Genomic DNA, 16,245 nt, shown 5'->3' on the forward strand with positions numbered 1-16,245 from the left:
CCCTCAAATAAGCTTTATTAAAAAACTGTTGTCAGTGGAAAATTGTTTTCACCAAATATTTCCATCTGTCCCTTAACAAATTTACAAAACTCCTTCCTCTGTAATAATATAGCATTAAGGTGCCATCTGTCGATATTTTCTTGTTTTTCCATTATCGTGATAGTTTTTTAAAAATAATTTTTTTATTTAGTACTTCACCGTGAACCATGTCAGTAACAATATAAACAAATATTCAGTACACAGTGTACACAGTGGGATTTTCATTTCCCCCCCCCCCCTTTCTCCCCACCCCCTATAGGAAATGAAAGAAAAGGAAGAAGAAATAAATAACAATAGAAGAACGCAACAGAAAAAGAAATAGTGTCATCCAATATTTCATATTTAATTATTTTCATAATTGTAACTTATCACATCAAGAGATGGAGGTCTGAAATTGGCAGTTTCACATATTTTCTATCTATGGTTCCCAAATTTGTTCAAATAGAGCAGGGGTTCCCAACCTTTTTATTCCTCTGTATCCCTTTGGCATTTTTATAGGTTCCTGTGGACCCCTCAAAATTAAGGATAATAAAAAACACGACATTGTGCAATTTGACTGCAGATTATTCTACAGTAGTGGTTATTCTCTCAGACCCAATGTACCCCCGAAAAGTGCAAATGTGCCATTGGGGGTCCATGTACCCCAGGTTGGGAACCCCTGAAATAGATCATTTTTGTCTTTTAGATTGTAGATAATTTTTTTCTAATGGAATACACTTGTTCATTTCTATGTACCATTGTTGTATTTTTAAGGTTGCTTCCATTTTCCAAGTTATCATTATGCACTTTTTTTGCTGCTGCAAGCGCAATCATAGTAAATCTTTTTTGAACCTTGTCTAATTTTAGACCTAATTCTTTATATTTTATGCTGTTTAACAGGAAGATTTTTGGGTCTTTTGGTATCCTATTTTTTGTAATTCTATATATTAGGTTTTAATCCTCCAAAAAAGTTTTCACTTTTGTACATGTCCAAATTGCATGTATTGTTCCAATTTCTTTTTTACAACAGAAACGTTTGTCTGATATTGTTGGATTCCATTCTTTTAACTTTTGAAGTGTAACATATAGTTTTGAAGCCAATTGTATTGTATCATGTGAAACCGAGTATTTATTGATCATGGTACCTGCACATAGTTCATTCCATGTTTCATTCTTTATTCGTATATTTAAATATTTTTCCCAACCTTGATTGGGTTTATATATTGCATCATCATTTTCCTTGTATTGCAAATTTACTATACATCTTTATGATAATTTTTTTAAAATATTGCAGTGTCTGTAATTAAGTATTCATAACAGCTACTCTCAGGTAATATTAGACTAGTTCCCAACTTTTCTTTTAAAAAAGTTTTCAACTGATATGAAAATATTGTACCATGTGATATTCCATATTTTTTTTAAACTGTTTAAATGTTCCCAAAAAGCAATCTTTTATTCTTTTAATTCCTTTTCTTGCCCATTCCTTAAAAAATAAATTGTCTATTGTAAAAGGAATTAATGGGTTTTGCATTAATAACATTGTTGGTATTTGATAATTTATCATCTTTCATTCCAGATGTATTTTCTTCCATATTTTTAGTATATGATGTAGTATTGGTGAATTGTTATGTTGCACCAGTGTTTCATCCCACTTATAGTGTAAATGTTCAGGGACCTTTTCTCCTAATTTATATAATTCTATCTTGAGCCAAACCACTTTTTCTCCTGTCTGATAAAAATCTGATAAATATCTTAACTGTACTGCCCTGTAATAGTTTTTGAAATTTGATAGCTGCAATCCTCCTTGTTTATATGCCCATGTTCATTTTTTTAAAGCCACTCTTGATTTTTTTACCATTCCATAGAAACTTTCTTATTAATATATTTAATTTCATAAAAATTTCCCGTCAAGAGAATCTGAAGCGTTTGGAACAGGTATTGTAGCTGTGGAAATCTTGATGCAACTTATTCTCCCTATTTGAGTTAGTGGTAAATCTTTACATTTCTCTAAGTCTTCCTGTATTTTATTATTAACGGTTGGTAATTTAATTTATACAAATTATTTAAATCATTATGTATCTGATACTAGGTAATGTATGGCCTGTGATTGCCATTTAAAAGGGGATTCCCTTTTACATTTTGTATAATTGACCTTTTTCATTGGCATCACTTCAATTTTATCAATATTAACCTTATATCCTGATATCGCCCAATATTCTTTCAATTTTGTATATAAACTTTTTATTGATTTATCTGGGTCCATTAAATATAATATCATCTGCAAATAAGCTAATTTTAAATTCTTCCTCTTACTTTTATTCCCTTTATCGTGGGTTCCCTTTTTATCAGCTCTGCCAATGGTTCTATAGCCAAAGCAAACAGGGAAGGTGATAATGGGCATCCCTGTCTTGCTGACCTACTCAATTTAAAGTGGTCTGAAACATATCCATTTGTTACCATTATACAGTGCTCTAATCCAATTAATAAATTTTTCCGGTAATTTGAATTTCTATAGCACTAAACAGATAACTCCATTCTACCCTATCAAAAGCTTTCTCTGCATCAAGAACTACTGCCACAGGTGGTGTTTTGCTTATTTGCGCTGTATGGATTAAAGTAATAAATTTACAGACATTAGCTGCTGCTTTCTATTTTTTACAAATCCTGACTGATCTAATGTCACTAATTTCGGTACACAATCTGTTAATCTATTAGCTAGTAATTTTTCAATTAATTTATAGTCTGTATTTAGTAGAGATATTGGTCCATATGAAGCCGGTGACAACGGTTTTTTTTCTGTTTTTTGGAATTACTGTGATTATTGACATTTTACATGAGTCAGGAAAATTCTGGGCCTCTTCCATCTGTTTCGTTACCTCTAAGATTATTGAATACCTTATCAAATTCTGTGGGAAATCCATCTTTGCCTGGAACTTTATTATTTGGTAATGTCATTAGTGTATCATGTATTTCTGTAATAGTCAGGGGCTTTAGTAATTTATTTTGATCTTCCAATTGTAATTGAGGTAATTTAATGTTTGACAAAAAATCAACTATTTTATCATTCTTCCCTGGGTTTTCGGTTTGATATAATTGCTTATATATTTTTTAAATTTCCATTAATCTCTAATGGGTTATACAAGATCTGTTTATCCTCCTTCCCTGTTGCTATGATAGTTCTTGTTGCTTGTTGTTTTTAGCTGCCAATCCAATATTTTGTGGGTTTTCTCTCCTAATTCATATCTTTGCTTTGTTTTCATAGTATTTTTCTCCGTGTTGTATGTTTGCAACGTATCATATTTTAATTTTTTTTCCCTCGGTCAATTCTCTCTTCTTCTCTATAACTTCCCTTCTCATTAAATCTTTCTCTACAGTTACTATCTCTTTATCCAACTGCTCTATTCCCCAATCATATTCTTTTTTAATCTTGGTCAGGTAACTAATTATTTGTCCCCTAATAAATAAAGGCCTTCATTGCATCCCATAATATAAATTAGTCTGTTACAGAATTTGCATTTGTCTTGAAATATATTTTAATTTGTTGTTCTATGTATTCCTGAAAGTCTTGCCTTTTTAACAATATAGGATTTAGCCTCCATCTCTATGTTTTCGGAAGAATATCCTCTAAAGCAGGGGTGTCAAACTCAAATTCACAGAGGGACAAAATTAAAAACTTGGACTAAGTCGTGGGCCAAACTAAATATTTATTGAAAATTTTCAACAACATCTGCATGCTTTCTCTTCTTTCAACATATGTAACGTTAAACTTTTTCTTATTAAAATAAATGTTTAATAATAGTTTTGGTTAAACTCTTTCCAGAAGAAGCATTAACAAATGAGAAATAAAATATAAAATAAAGTTTGCTGTAAAACCAGACTTCTTTTCATCTCCTCCACCTTCTGGAGCTTTTGCTTCTCGTTCAGATCCTTATACCTGTCCTGGTGTTTCATTTCATAGTGTTGTCATATGTTATATTCCTTAACTACAGACACGCTGGCTCCACACACAAGACAAACAGGTTTGTCTTTTAAAATGATGAACATATAGTCTGCCTCCCACCTGTCTTGAAAGGTCCTGTTTTCTGTCTTTCATTTGGCCATTTTTCGTAAGGGGTTTATTACATGTGAGTTAGGCGACAGGTCGCAGATGCTAATGAAAGTAAACAGAGGAGGTGGGAGCGATTAGCGGGCTGACGGGCCAGCGTCAACGCATTTGCAAAGCATTCTGGGATTTGTAGTATTAGCTGTGCATGCGTTATACTGGCGCGGCGGCCAGCGGGCCAGCTCTAATACATATTTTATATGATTTTGCGGACCAAATATAATTATATCACGGGCCAAATTTGGCCCGCGGGCCTGAGTTTGACATGTGTGCTCTAAAGCAATTGTCAATAACAAGGGTGAGAGGTCTGATAAAACTTTCAAACTCTCCCTTGAATCTGTGCCAACAACAAGAACATATCAATGCTAGAATAGGTTTTATGTCTGTTTGAATAATATGAATAATCTCTTTCTTTTGATGTAGTTTTCTCCATATATCAGTTATCTTCACATCATGCATTGAATTTAATGTACATTTTGCTGCTTTATTTTTTGTAATAGTCTTCCTAGTTTTATCTATTGATGGATCAAGGTTAAAATTAAAGTCTCCCACTAATAAAATGTGTCCGAGTGTCTGCTATCTTTAAAAAAATGTCCTACATAAATTACTGGTCATCTTCATTAAGTGCATAAATGTTCCACAAATTCCAAGATTCTGAATAAATCTGACATCATCATTACGTATCTACTCGCTGGGTCTGCTATTACTTTCTTTATCTTAATTGGCAAATTCTTATTAATTAATATAATTACTTCCCTGGCTTTTGAATTGTATGATGATGCAACTACATGGCCTATCCAGTCTCTCTTCAGTTTGAGTTGTTCTAATTCAGTTAAGTGTGTTTCTTGTATAAATGTTACGACCATTTTCTCCTTTTTAAGTAGTGTCAGTATCTTTGTTCTCTTAATTTGATTGAATTACATCAATATGTCATACATTAGTCATATATTTCAATGTATTCATTTTATCCATCCATTTTCACCTCTTCCACCTCTTCAACCCCTCCATCTCCCTTCTTCTAAAATCACTCTTTACTATACACGACGACACAATTAGGAAAATAACAAAAACAAAAAGGTTAAAGAATAACATTAAAGAAAAATTTAAATCCCCCTTTAATGAGTTGTCCTTGCTACCTCGCAAGACAACCACAACTCCCTTTTCTTCATGGGTTGTGGTGTATACCGCAAATGTCAACAGATTTCGCAGTGGGCAGATCCTCCCCCTCCCCCAGAGAAATCACGATATATTATTCTTAAATAATAAAAGGCCTTTTTTTTCCTTTTTCTTAAATGTCTGTAATATTAACATTAAAACTTATTTATATACATTATCTTTACAGTCCTTTTATTTTCTTCTTGTTGTTTATTTGGTAATTGATCTGCAAAGCCACAAGCTTCTTCTGGATCTGAAAACAGTCTATTTTCCCACCAGCGATGAATATCTTCAACAATGCTGGATGCCGTAACACAAAGTTGTAATCTTTTTTTCCACAGTTCTGCTTTTGTTAAATTAAACTGCTTACAATTCTTTTAAAGTTCGAAGCTTATATCTGGGTAAAAAAAAATTTCCATTGTACTCCAATGGTTCCTCGTTTTCTTTCACTCTTCTAATAGCCAGTTCCAATATTTTCTCTCTTGTTGAATATCGTAGTAGTTTTATTAGTATGGAACATGATTTCTGTTGTGGTTGCGGTTTTGGAGCCAATGATCTGTGGGCTCTTTCAATTTCTATTTCTTCTTGGAGTTCTTCTACTCCCAAGATCTGTGGGATTCATCTTTTTATGAATCCTTTTATAATTGCCCCTTCTTCATCTTCTTTCAGGCCGACTACTTTTATATTATTACATCTGCTAAAATTCTCTAAAATGTCAATTTTCTGGGCCAATAAGTCATGTGTCTTTTTAATCTCCTTATCTCTATCTTCCAATTGTTCTCTTAATTCATTCACTTCCATTTCTACACTTATCACTCTGTCTTCCACTTCTTCACTTTGCTTTCTCATTTCTGCCATAGCATTCTCCATTTTTTGTATTTTTACATCTGTCTCTTGCATAGTTTTTTTTAATGGTTCTGAACTCAGCCATAATTGTTTCCATTAAAATCTTTATTTGACTGCCCAAATATTCCTTATCTTCCATCTTTGTTTTTTACCTTGTACTTTTTCTTGTATATCTTCTTCTTAATCTTCTTTCTCTTGTTCCATTTCTTGGCTCCGTGTTGATCTTGCTTCTATTGTTGCCTTCTCCGTGCTTCTCCCATTATAGTATCAGCATCTTGCTGTCGGTGTCCATTCCCTTCGGTGTCTTCTTTGGTATGCGTACCGCACATGCGTGAGGAGTCGTGCATACCTGGTATTTCTTTTTCTGGTTCTGCAAGCCAACATTCCAGACGTCGCCCCTCGAGCTGCCCGTTTACCAGCTTCACAGCTCAGGCCATTCTCTTCGGAAGAGCTCTCTGTTTGTGGACTCCAGTAAGGCCTTCCTCTTCCCCCCCCCCCCCAGTGATTTCTTCACCTCTTCTTTACTTGTTGTTGTAGTCTTTTCTTTCCTTGGAGCCATCTTCAAGTTCTTCTTATACTGTTTATCTTGCAATTTTTTTATGTTTTACTTCTCAGCTTTGTTTTTTTTTCCAACATTCTCTGTGGAGGGCTGGTTTTCCCTAACCAGCCACTACTCCATCACGTGACCACCTCCGTTATCGTGATAGTTAATGTAAATGGTGAGTGGTCTGATAAAAGTCTTGCGAAATACTCCGTTTTTACAACTCTACTTTGTAACTAGGCAGACATTAAAAATAAGTTAATCATTGTATGTGAGTCATGTACCCATGAGTAAAACCAAGAGTCTATTTTTAAGGGTTTGAGCCACCTCCATATATCAATTAAATTTAAATCCTTCATAAGTCATAATGTCGTTTTTGCAGCTTTCGCCCTTGTTACTCTTCTCACTAATTTGTCCAATATTGGACCTAAACAAAAATTGAAATCTCCTCCAATCAATATATTTTGTCTTCCCCTGAGGTTTTTAAAAAGATATCTTTCATTAAGACTTCATCATCGTAATTTGGGGCGAAAATGTTCATAAACGTCCATGATTCTGCATAAATTTTGTAGCATGCCATTACAAATCTTCCAGCTTAGTTAGTTAATGTCTCTTCTATTATTATTTGTATATTTTTATTAATTAAAATTGACACCCCTCTTGCTTTTGATCCAAATGAAAATGATATTACATGCCCCACCTGTTCTCATTTTAATTTTGCGTGTTCCAATTTGGTAAGCTGTGATTCTTGTAAAAAGACTATATCTGCCTTTAATTTTTTTTAAATGTATGCTTTCTCTTCAACAGTCCATTAATTCCATTAACATAAAAACTAATACATTTTAATGTTCTATCTATATTCTTCTTTAAAATTTTTTAAACAGTAAAATCTCTTTGCCTCTTTAAATAATAGTTATACTTCCCGTTTAAGAAAAACATAAAATATCCCTGCCCCAATGGTGACATATACGTAGAGCCCCAAAAGCCTGCGGAATCTCAAGGAAGAATTCCTCCCTTTAGTGCCATAATTTTTTGCTACTCCTTTCCAGGAGCCATTCTCCCCCTTAGACCCGAGTCTCCACCCTACTACTACTTTTCCAGTTTTTTTTCTTTTTACTGAGCTCTCTATACTGAGCATTTTTATACACTTTTATATAATAAATACAAGACGGTTTAACAAACATAAAAAAAGAACAACTTTTACTCTGTTCCATTATAAATATTTTCACAATCTTCAACTTCGGCAACCTTAATCTTTTTTTTTACAAACTTTGCAGAAAATCTTCCACCTCGTTCTTGGTCTTGAAAAATCACCGGCTCCCTTCCATTACTTCAATCCTCAAAGTAGTCGCGGGATATACCATTGAGTATTTCAAGTTTTTAGCACAGTTGTTTTTTCCACATCTAAAAATTTAAATTCTTTTCTTTGTTTAATTATACAAAGTCGAGCTAAAGTCTTGAAAAAATAGTACCTTTTCAAGATCATCCCAAAATTATCTCCCGTTCTTGGTAGCTTAAAAGTCTCACCAGAACTGTTCTTGGTCTCTGATCACTGGCTTTTCTTGGTCTGAGGGTTCGGTGAGCTCTCTCGATATGCAGTTTTATTCCAAATTTATTTTCTCCCAACACTTATGGGTTCAATTTTTGAAAAAGATTCACCTGGTCTCTTCCCCCAATTTCTTCCTTCAGTCCAAAACCTTGCACATTATTCCATCGACTAAAATTCTCCATATGGTCAATTTTTTCCAAGAAGTCCTTGTTTAACTGACTCCCATTCTTCAGCTTTTTCCCCCCCCCAAAGCCTCAAGTTTTTCCATGAGTTTTTGTCAGTTTCATCTCTGCTCAATCCATTCTCTCCATCAGGTCTTCAACAATCTCTTTTACTTTGGTAATTTTCTCTGTCATAGCTCTCATCATCGTTTCAACACTTATGAATTGGTTATTCAAATTCTCCATTTTTTCCAGCATGATCCTTAATTCTTGACCTGGTTCCATCGCCATTTTTGCACTGCTCCCTTTTGTAATTTCACCCGACGTTCCTGGTTGAATATGAGCTTCTTCAATCTTTGTTCTTGGGTGCCTTGGTTTCTTCGTGCCAGTTTTATCTATCTTTAATGAATAAAATCTTGATTTTCCCCTTTGACCATCTATTTAGTACTCTTTACGGAAAGCCGAACCAAAACACATCTAAGTTCTTCATATGGCCATGCTCCCCCTGTAGGTCTAAATTTAAAATTTAAACTGAAGTTCGTGTGTGTTAAACTAAAAATTCTCCATTTTTTGCAACACACAGAGTAAATGAGTTATGTCAAAAAAATAATTTAAAGATACATTAAGTACAGCAAATTATGGAAAAGTGCTGAAGAAATTAAATCCAAACAAAAATACAGGTTGAGTGTGAATTTTAGTTCACCTTAAATTGCTAAATGGAGCCTCAAAGTTTATTTAGGCTAAGATTAAATACAAATTAGGCTTCACAATTTAACTTGCCATGAAAACATTATTCACATTAACTGAAGTTGAACCATCTCTGATGATAATCTACAAGGACTACATGAGCTTGAAGGTTACATGGAATACAAATGATTAATAAATCAAACCTTTAATCCTCGTTCATATCTTCTCATTTTTGAGTTTTCTCCAGTTTGTTTTGCATTATTAATTGCAACCATATAGATCTGAATTCGTTCTTCTAGTGTACCTTGCAATCCAGCATTATTCACCGAAACTGTGCTTGACTTGCAAAAGAAAAATAACTTTCAGAAAATAGGATTCATTTAGGAAACATGCTTGAACATAAACTGCACATTAGATTAATTTCAAATCCTGGTATTTATACATCACCTGTGCTTTCTCCTACCATATTTGCTTCTTAATAGGTGCTACATTAAATTATATTCCCCTCTTTTTTAACCACAAAAATTATCTACTTCAACAACTCCAAGTGGCAAAGTGTTCCACATTATTACTTTATCCTCCTAATTTTTATATTAGGTATCCTTTTGAATCAGAGTTTTACAGCACAGAAACAAACCCTTTGGCCCAATTTGTCCATGTCAACCAAGCAAGTATGATTTGATTTCATTCAGCCTACATCCAGCTAAACCTTTCCTATCCATGATCCTGTCCATGCTGCTTCCCTCATCTGGAACATCTAGTGCTGATTGCCAACCCTTCTACCTCCCGAGGAATTCACCTCCATTATCCCAACTGCAGTCTACATCCCTCTACAGGCAGATGTTGTGCTAGAACTTGAGGAACTACAAGCCATGATCAACAAACATCATATGCCATATTCTAATAATCTAACCCTTCCCTTGAGAAATTATGATTTAAACATATATTATTCCATTAATGCATGAAAGAAAAGACAACCAAACCGTTAAAGGGGATCACATAATCTTACAAATTCCAAAAATAATTAAGGAAAGATCCCCATAAATTTAGAAAATTAAGGTTCATTATATTAGTAGAGAATCTAATTATTTCCAGAGTCAAGAATGCCAACACATCAGATAACAAGGGCATGATGTTAAATACTATATCAAACTTCTACATGTATACTGTATATACTTGTGTAATAGTTGATCCCATGTAATAGTCAAACCCACCCCTCCCCCTTTTTTGGGCCAAAAATCGTGTGTTTTCGGTATGATTTATTTTTGGCCCTGACTGCCTGCCTATCCGTGCTCCCAGCATTATGACTGCAAACCTTCGCCTTGGCCACCCATCCATCCGAGCTCCCAATGCCCAGACCGCCCACCCATCCGACCTCCCAACGCCCAGACCACCAACCCATCTGAGCTCCTGACACTCCTACTGCTCACTCATCCGAGCTCCCAATGCTCCGACTGCATGCTCATCCAAGCTCCTAAAGCCCTGACTGCCCACTCTGCTCATCCGAGCTCCCGACGTCCCAGCCGCAGATCCTTGCTCCAGCCGCCTGCCCACCAGAGCTCCTGACGCCCTGAATGTGGCACTCTCTCCACTCTGTTTATATCCTTCCTATAATTAGGCGACCAGAACTGCACACAGAACTCCAAATTAGGCCGCACCAACGTCTTATACAATCTCAACATCACCTACCAACTCCTATATTCCATGCAATGATTGATAAAGGCCAGCATACTAAAAGCCTTCTTCACCACCCTATTCACGTGAGTTTCTACCTTCAGGGAACGATGTACCGTTACTCCTAAATCTTTCTGCTCTTCTGTATTCCTCAATGCTCTCCCATTTACCACATATGTCCTATTCTGATTCTTCTTACCAAAATGAAGCACCTCACACTTATCAGCATTAAATTCCATCTGCCATTTTACAGCCCACTTTTCTAAGCAGCCCAAATCCCTCTGCAATCCTTGAAAACCTTCTTCATTATCCACTATTCCACCTATCTTAGTATCGTCTGCATATTTACTAATCCAATTCACCACCCCATCATCTAGATCATTAATGTATATAACGAACAACAATGGGCCCAATACAGATCCTTGAGGCACACCACTGGTCACCGGCCTCCAACCTGACAGACAATTATCCACTATCACTCTCTGGCCTCTCCCTTTCAGCCAATGTTCAATCCATTTGACTATCTTAAAATTTATACCTAAAGACTGCACCTTCCTAACTAACCTTCCATGTGGTACCTTATCGAAGGCCTTACTGAAGTCCATATAGACAACATCCACTGCGCTACCCTCATCCACATTCCTAGTCACCTCTTCAAAAAATTCAATCAGATTGGTCAAACATGACCTTCCTCCCACAAATCCATGTTGAGTGCTCCTAATCAGACCCTGTCTATCCAGATGTTTATAAGTACTATCTCTAAGAATTTTCTCCATTAATTTACCTACCACAGACGTCAAACTTACAGGCCGATAGTTGCCAGGCTTCCTCCTTGAACCCTTTTTAAATAACGGAACCACATGCGCAATGCGCCAATCCTCCGGCACTATCCCCATATCTATTGACATTTGGAAAATTACCGCCAGAGCCTCTGCTATTTCCTCCTTCACTTCTCTCAATGTCCTGGGGAAGATCCCGTCTGGTCCCGGAGACTTATCCACCTTTATATTCTTCAAAAGCCTTAAAACTACACCTTTTGTAATCTCTATATTCCCCATATTTACCCAATTTGCTTTTTTTATCCCACATCTCCCAATATCCTTCTCCTTAGTGAATACCGAAGAAAAGAAACTGTTCAATATCTCCCCCATTTCTCTAGGCTCCACACACAGTTTTCCACTCTGATTTTCTAAGGGACCAATTTTGTCTCTAGCTTTCCTCTTACCATTAACATATTTGTAGAACTCTTTTGGATTAGTTTTCACCCTGCTTGCCATAGTTTTCTCGTACCTTCTTTTAGCTTTCCTAATTCCTCTCTTAAGATTCCTCTTACATTCAATGTATCTTTCAAACATCTCCTTAACTCCATGCTTCTTATATCTAATGTACGCCTCCCTTTTTCTTCGAACCAAGTTTCCAATATTCCTTGAAAACCACGGCTCTCTCAAACCTTTTGCCCCTCCTTTTAACCTAACAGGAACATAAAGCTTTTGCACTCTCAAAATCTGATCTTTAAAAGACTTCCATCTCTCTACTACATCCTGCCCATAAAACAAATTGTCCCAATGCACACCCTGCAAGTCCTTTCGCATCTCCTCAAATCTAGCTTTTCCCCAATCAAAAACCTCAATCCTTGGCCCTGATTTCTCTCTTTCCATAATGACATTGAAGCTGATGGCATTATGATCACTGGACCCGAAGTGCTCGCCAACACTAACCTCCGTCACTTGACCCATCCCATTTGCCAACAGTAGATCTAACACTGCTCCTTCTCTGGTCGGCACCTCTACATATTGTTGTAAAAAACTATCTTGCACACATTTCACAAACTCTAACCCATCCAGTCCTTTCACAGAATGTGTTTCCCAATCTATATGTGGAAAATTAAAATCTCCCATAATTACAACCCTGTGCTTATCACAAATATCTACTATCTCCCTACAGATTTGCTCCTCTAGGTCTCGGTCCCCTCCGGGTGGTCTATAATACACCCCTACAAGTGTAACCTCTCCTTTCCTACTCCTCAGTTCCACCCAAATAGCCTCCGTGGATGTGCCCTCTAATCTATCCTTCCTAGGCACCGCTGTAATATTTTCCCTGACAAGCAATCCAACCCCACCTCCTCTTGCCCCTCCGACTCTATCACACCTAAAACAACGAAACCCAGGGATATTCAGTTGCCAATCACATCCCTCCTGCAACCATGTCTCACTAATCGCTACCACATCATACTTCCAAGTATCAATCCACACCTTCAGCTCATCCACCTTTTTTACAATACTCCTGGCATTAAAATATATGAATTTCAGGGATTTCCCAATTTTTAATCCCTGTTTTCCCTCATCTTTAAGAACAACATTATTTACTTTTCCTGCCAATTGCCCTTCATCTTCTTCCAGAGCATTTCCCTTCTCTATCACCTGCCCATCCATATTCAAATACTTACTACAAACTTTCTTTGTTTGCATTCTAACCTTCTCCTTACTGCTCTGTACTATTTTGTTCCCTCCCCCCAACCATTCTAGTTTAAAGGATCCTGAGTAGCCCTAGCAAATACCTCTGCCAGGATTCTGGTCCCCCTGGGATTTAAGTGTAACCCGTCCTTACTGTACAGGTCACATCTCCCCCAAAAAAGGTCCCAGTTATCCAGAAACTTGAAACCCTGTCCCTTACTCCACCCCTTCAGCCACGTGTTAATCCTCCACCTCATTCTATTTCTATTCACACTGTCACGTGGCACAGGGAGTAATCCAGAGATTACCCCCTTTGCGGTCCTTCTTTTTAACTCCCTACCTAACTGCCTGTACTCACTTTTTAGGACCTCTTCTCTAATTCTCCCTATGTCATTGGTACCTACATGTACCACGACCTCTGGCTCCTGTCCCTCCCACTTTAGGATATCTGGGACACGAGCAGCAACATCTCGGACCCTGGCACCAGGGAGGCAAACCACCATCCGGTTCTCCTTGCTGCGTCCGCAGAATCCCCTATCCGTCCTCTTAACTATGGAGTCTCCTACCACAATTGCCCTCCTCTTCCTTTCCCTCCCTTTCTGAGCTACAGGGGCCGACCTCGTGCCGGAGGCACAGCCACTGTCACTCCCCCCAACCTTGATGTCCCCCTCAACAGTGCTCAAAGAGGCGTACTTATTGCTGAGGGTTACATTCACAGGGCTCGTCTCTGGCACCTTACGTTCTTTTGTCCCTCTCCTAACAGTTACCCACCTTTCATCCTCCCGTGGCCCTGGCGTGACCACCTGGCTGTAACTCCTGTCTATGACTACCTCTGTTTCCCTAACCAGCCTGAGGTCATCGAGCTGCAGCTCTAATTCCCTAACAGACCAGAAAAAAAAATTCATAACCACATTTATAAACGAAATTTAAAATTTAACCAATATAAAATAAGTATTAGGCTATGTTGAAAACTAGATGAAGTCTTCTTGAAAGACACAGTAGATTTACTTTGTTAAAGTGTGAACAGAATACAAGTTAGGGAAAGATAATACACTCAACTTTGCCTAAATTGCTACAAACATTGATGACAGTGTAATCTAGCTTCTTGCATTATTGAAAACCACTTTTTGACAAATGTTGTACTTCATTTGAAGCAATTTTCTATCATAAAATGGCCTGAGACCAGAAATTCTTATCATTCACCAAGCATATCCATTATTCTTCTATCTCGCTGAACTCTATTTTTAAAAATATAATCGAATCATAGTTATCTTTTTAAGAAAACAAGTTTAGAAATCTTTTCTTACAACGCTCTATAGATTTCAGAAACTAAAGGCTGTCTGTATTCTCCAAATTACATTGTAATTAGTAAAGTCAAGTTACTCAAGTGGTAAAAGTAGCACGTTTTAAATTCATAGTGTTGGAACAAATACTAGAATAATGTTTACCTGAGACAGAGATAAAGTTGGTTGCTTTATTGAAACTGGGGTATCTGTTGGAGAAGTCAAATTTGAAGAACCTTCCTCCTCATTCCCAATCACTTCCTTCAACTCTGCCTTAAATATAAAATAATTTATTTATATAATTTAAGCAAATTATAGAACCAAAGTATTTTGATTTTGCACATTACCCATCTTATCACGACATTCATTACTACACCATTGACAAATTAATAAAAGTAAAATACAACTTGCTTTGAAGAAAACAAATTTATGTTTGAAGATAGGGCAAACATGTTCTTTCCCAGCAAACTGTAGGTCCTCTAAACAGGATTAAGTTCACGAGGGGAAAAAAATAAATGGAATTACTTCATAATGCCCAACATAATGTTTGGGACAAAGACACTTTTCCTTTATTTGCCCTTGTGATCCACAGTTTTACATTTATAATCAAACAATTCACATGTGCACATTCCAGATTTTATTCAAGGTTATTTGTATACATTTTGGTTTGACCATGTAGAAATTACAGCACTTTTTATATATAGTCCCTTATTTCAGGTTGGGATATTTGCCTTCACAGGTGTTTGTGAGTACTCAGGTATGTTTAATTGCTTCATTGGTGCAGGTATATAACAGCTAGGCTTGCTTCTAAGCTTTTGATCACCTATGGAGTCTGTAGTCACCACTTTTCAGCATTAGGACCAGAGTTGTGCCAATGATAGGTCAAATAAGCCATTGAGGCTGAAAAACAAGAATAGAACAGTAAGAGACATCACCCAAACTTTAGGATTACCAAAATCAACAGTTTGGAACATCAAGAAAAAAGAGTGCATTAGTGAACTCGGTTATCACGAAAGGGCTAGTATTTCAAGGAAGATCTCCACTGCTGATGACAGAATTCTCATCATAATGAAGAAAAATCCCCAAATGTATGTCCAACAAATTAGGAATGTTGTTCAGGAGACGGGCGTGGATATGTCAGACTACTGCAAGTTGAAGATTTCATGAACAGAAATAAAGAGGCTACATTACAAGACGCAAACCATTACAAAGGTGGTACACTTTGGATCTTGGGCAGTTCTTTACTCCTCCACACTTTGCTCTCACTCTGATACAGATTAATCTTGGTCTCATTTGTCCACAAAACCTTTTTTTCCCAGAATTCAGCAGGCTCTTTTTAATACTTCTTGGCAAACTGTAATCTTGCGATCCTTTTTGTGACTTAGCATCTTGCAACATAGCCTCCGTATTTCTGTTCATGAAATCTTCTGCAGACAATAGTCATTGACGTATCCACACCTGCATCATGAAGAGTCTTTCTGATCTGTTGGATATGTATTTGGGAGGGGGGTGAGGGTTTCTTCATTAAGATGTGAATTCTTCTGACATCAGCAGTGGAGGGTCTTCCTTGAAATACCAGTCCCTTTGCAATTACTGAGTTCAACGGTATGCTCTTTCTTCTTAATGATGTTCCAAGCTGTTTATTTTAGTAATCCAAAGGTTTGGATGATGTCTCTTAGTATTTTATTCTTGTTTTTCAGCCTCATAATGGCTCCACTGACTTTCATTGGCACAACTCTGGTCCTCATGTAGAAAAATGGCAATGACAGACTCAAA

The 16,245-nt window shown here is 36.7% G+C and overlaps 1 protein-coding gene across 8 annotated transcripts in view; it reads right to left on the bottom strand.

Moving 5' to 3' along the window:
- The window catches only part of cc2d1b (coiled-coil and C2 domain containing 1B), a 167,405-nt gene that overhangs the window by 87,732 nt on the left and 63,428 nt on the right, over positions 1-16,245 (bottom strand). For all 8 annotated transcript variants that reach the window (XR_011357855.1, XR_011357856.1, XM_069938670.1 and 5 more), the window contains 2 exons: positions 14,635-14,742; positions 9,263-9,400 (listed from right to left, as the gene is read on the bottom strand). Coding sequence is in view for 6 of the 8 variants with exons in the window: in XM_069938670.1 (XP_069794771.1) it covers positions 9,263-9,400; positions 14,635-14,742 (246 nt within the window). In the remaining 2 variants the exon portion in view is untranslated. The remainder of the gene's footprint in view (positions 1-9,262; positions 9,401-14,634; positions 14,743-16,245) is intronic.

This window comes from Narcine bancroftii, chromosome 5, assembly GCF_036971445.1.
Source record: "Narcine bancroftii isolate sNarBan1 chromosome 5, sNarBan1.hap1, whole genome shotgun sequence".
NCBI lineage: Eukaryota > Metazoa > Chordata > Chondrichthyes > Torpediniformes > Narcinidae > Narcine > Narcine bancroftii.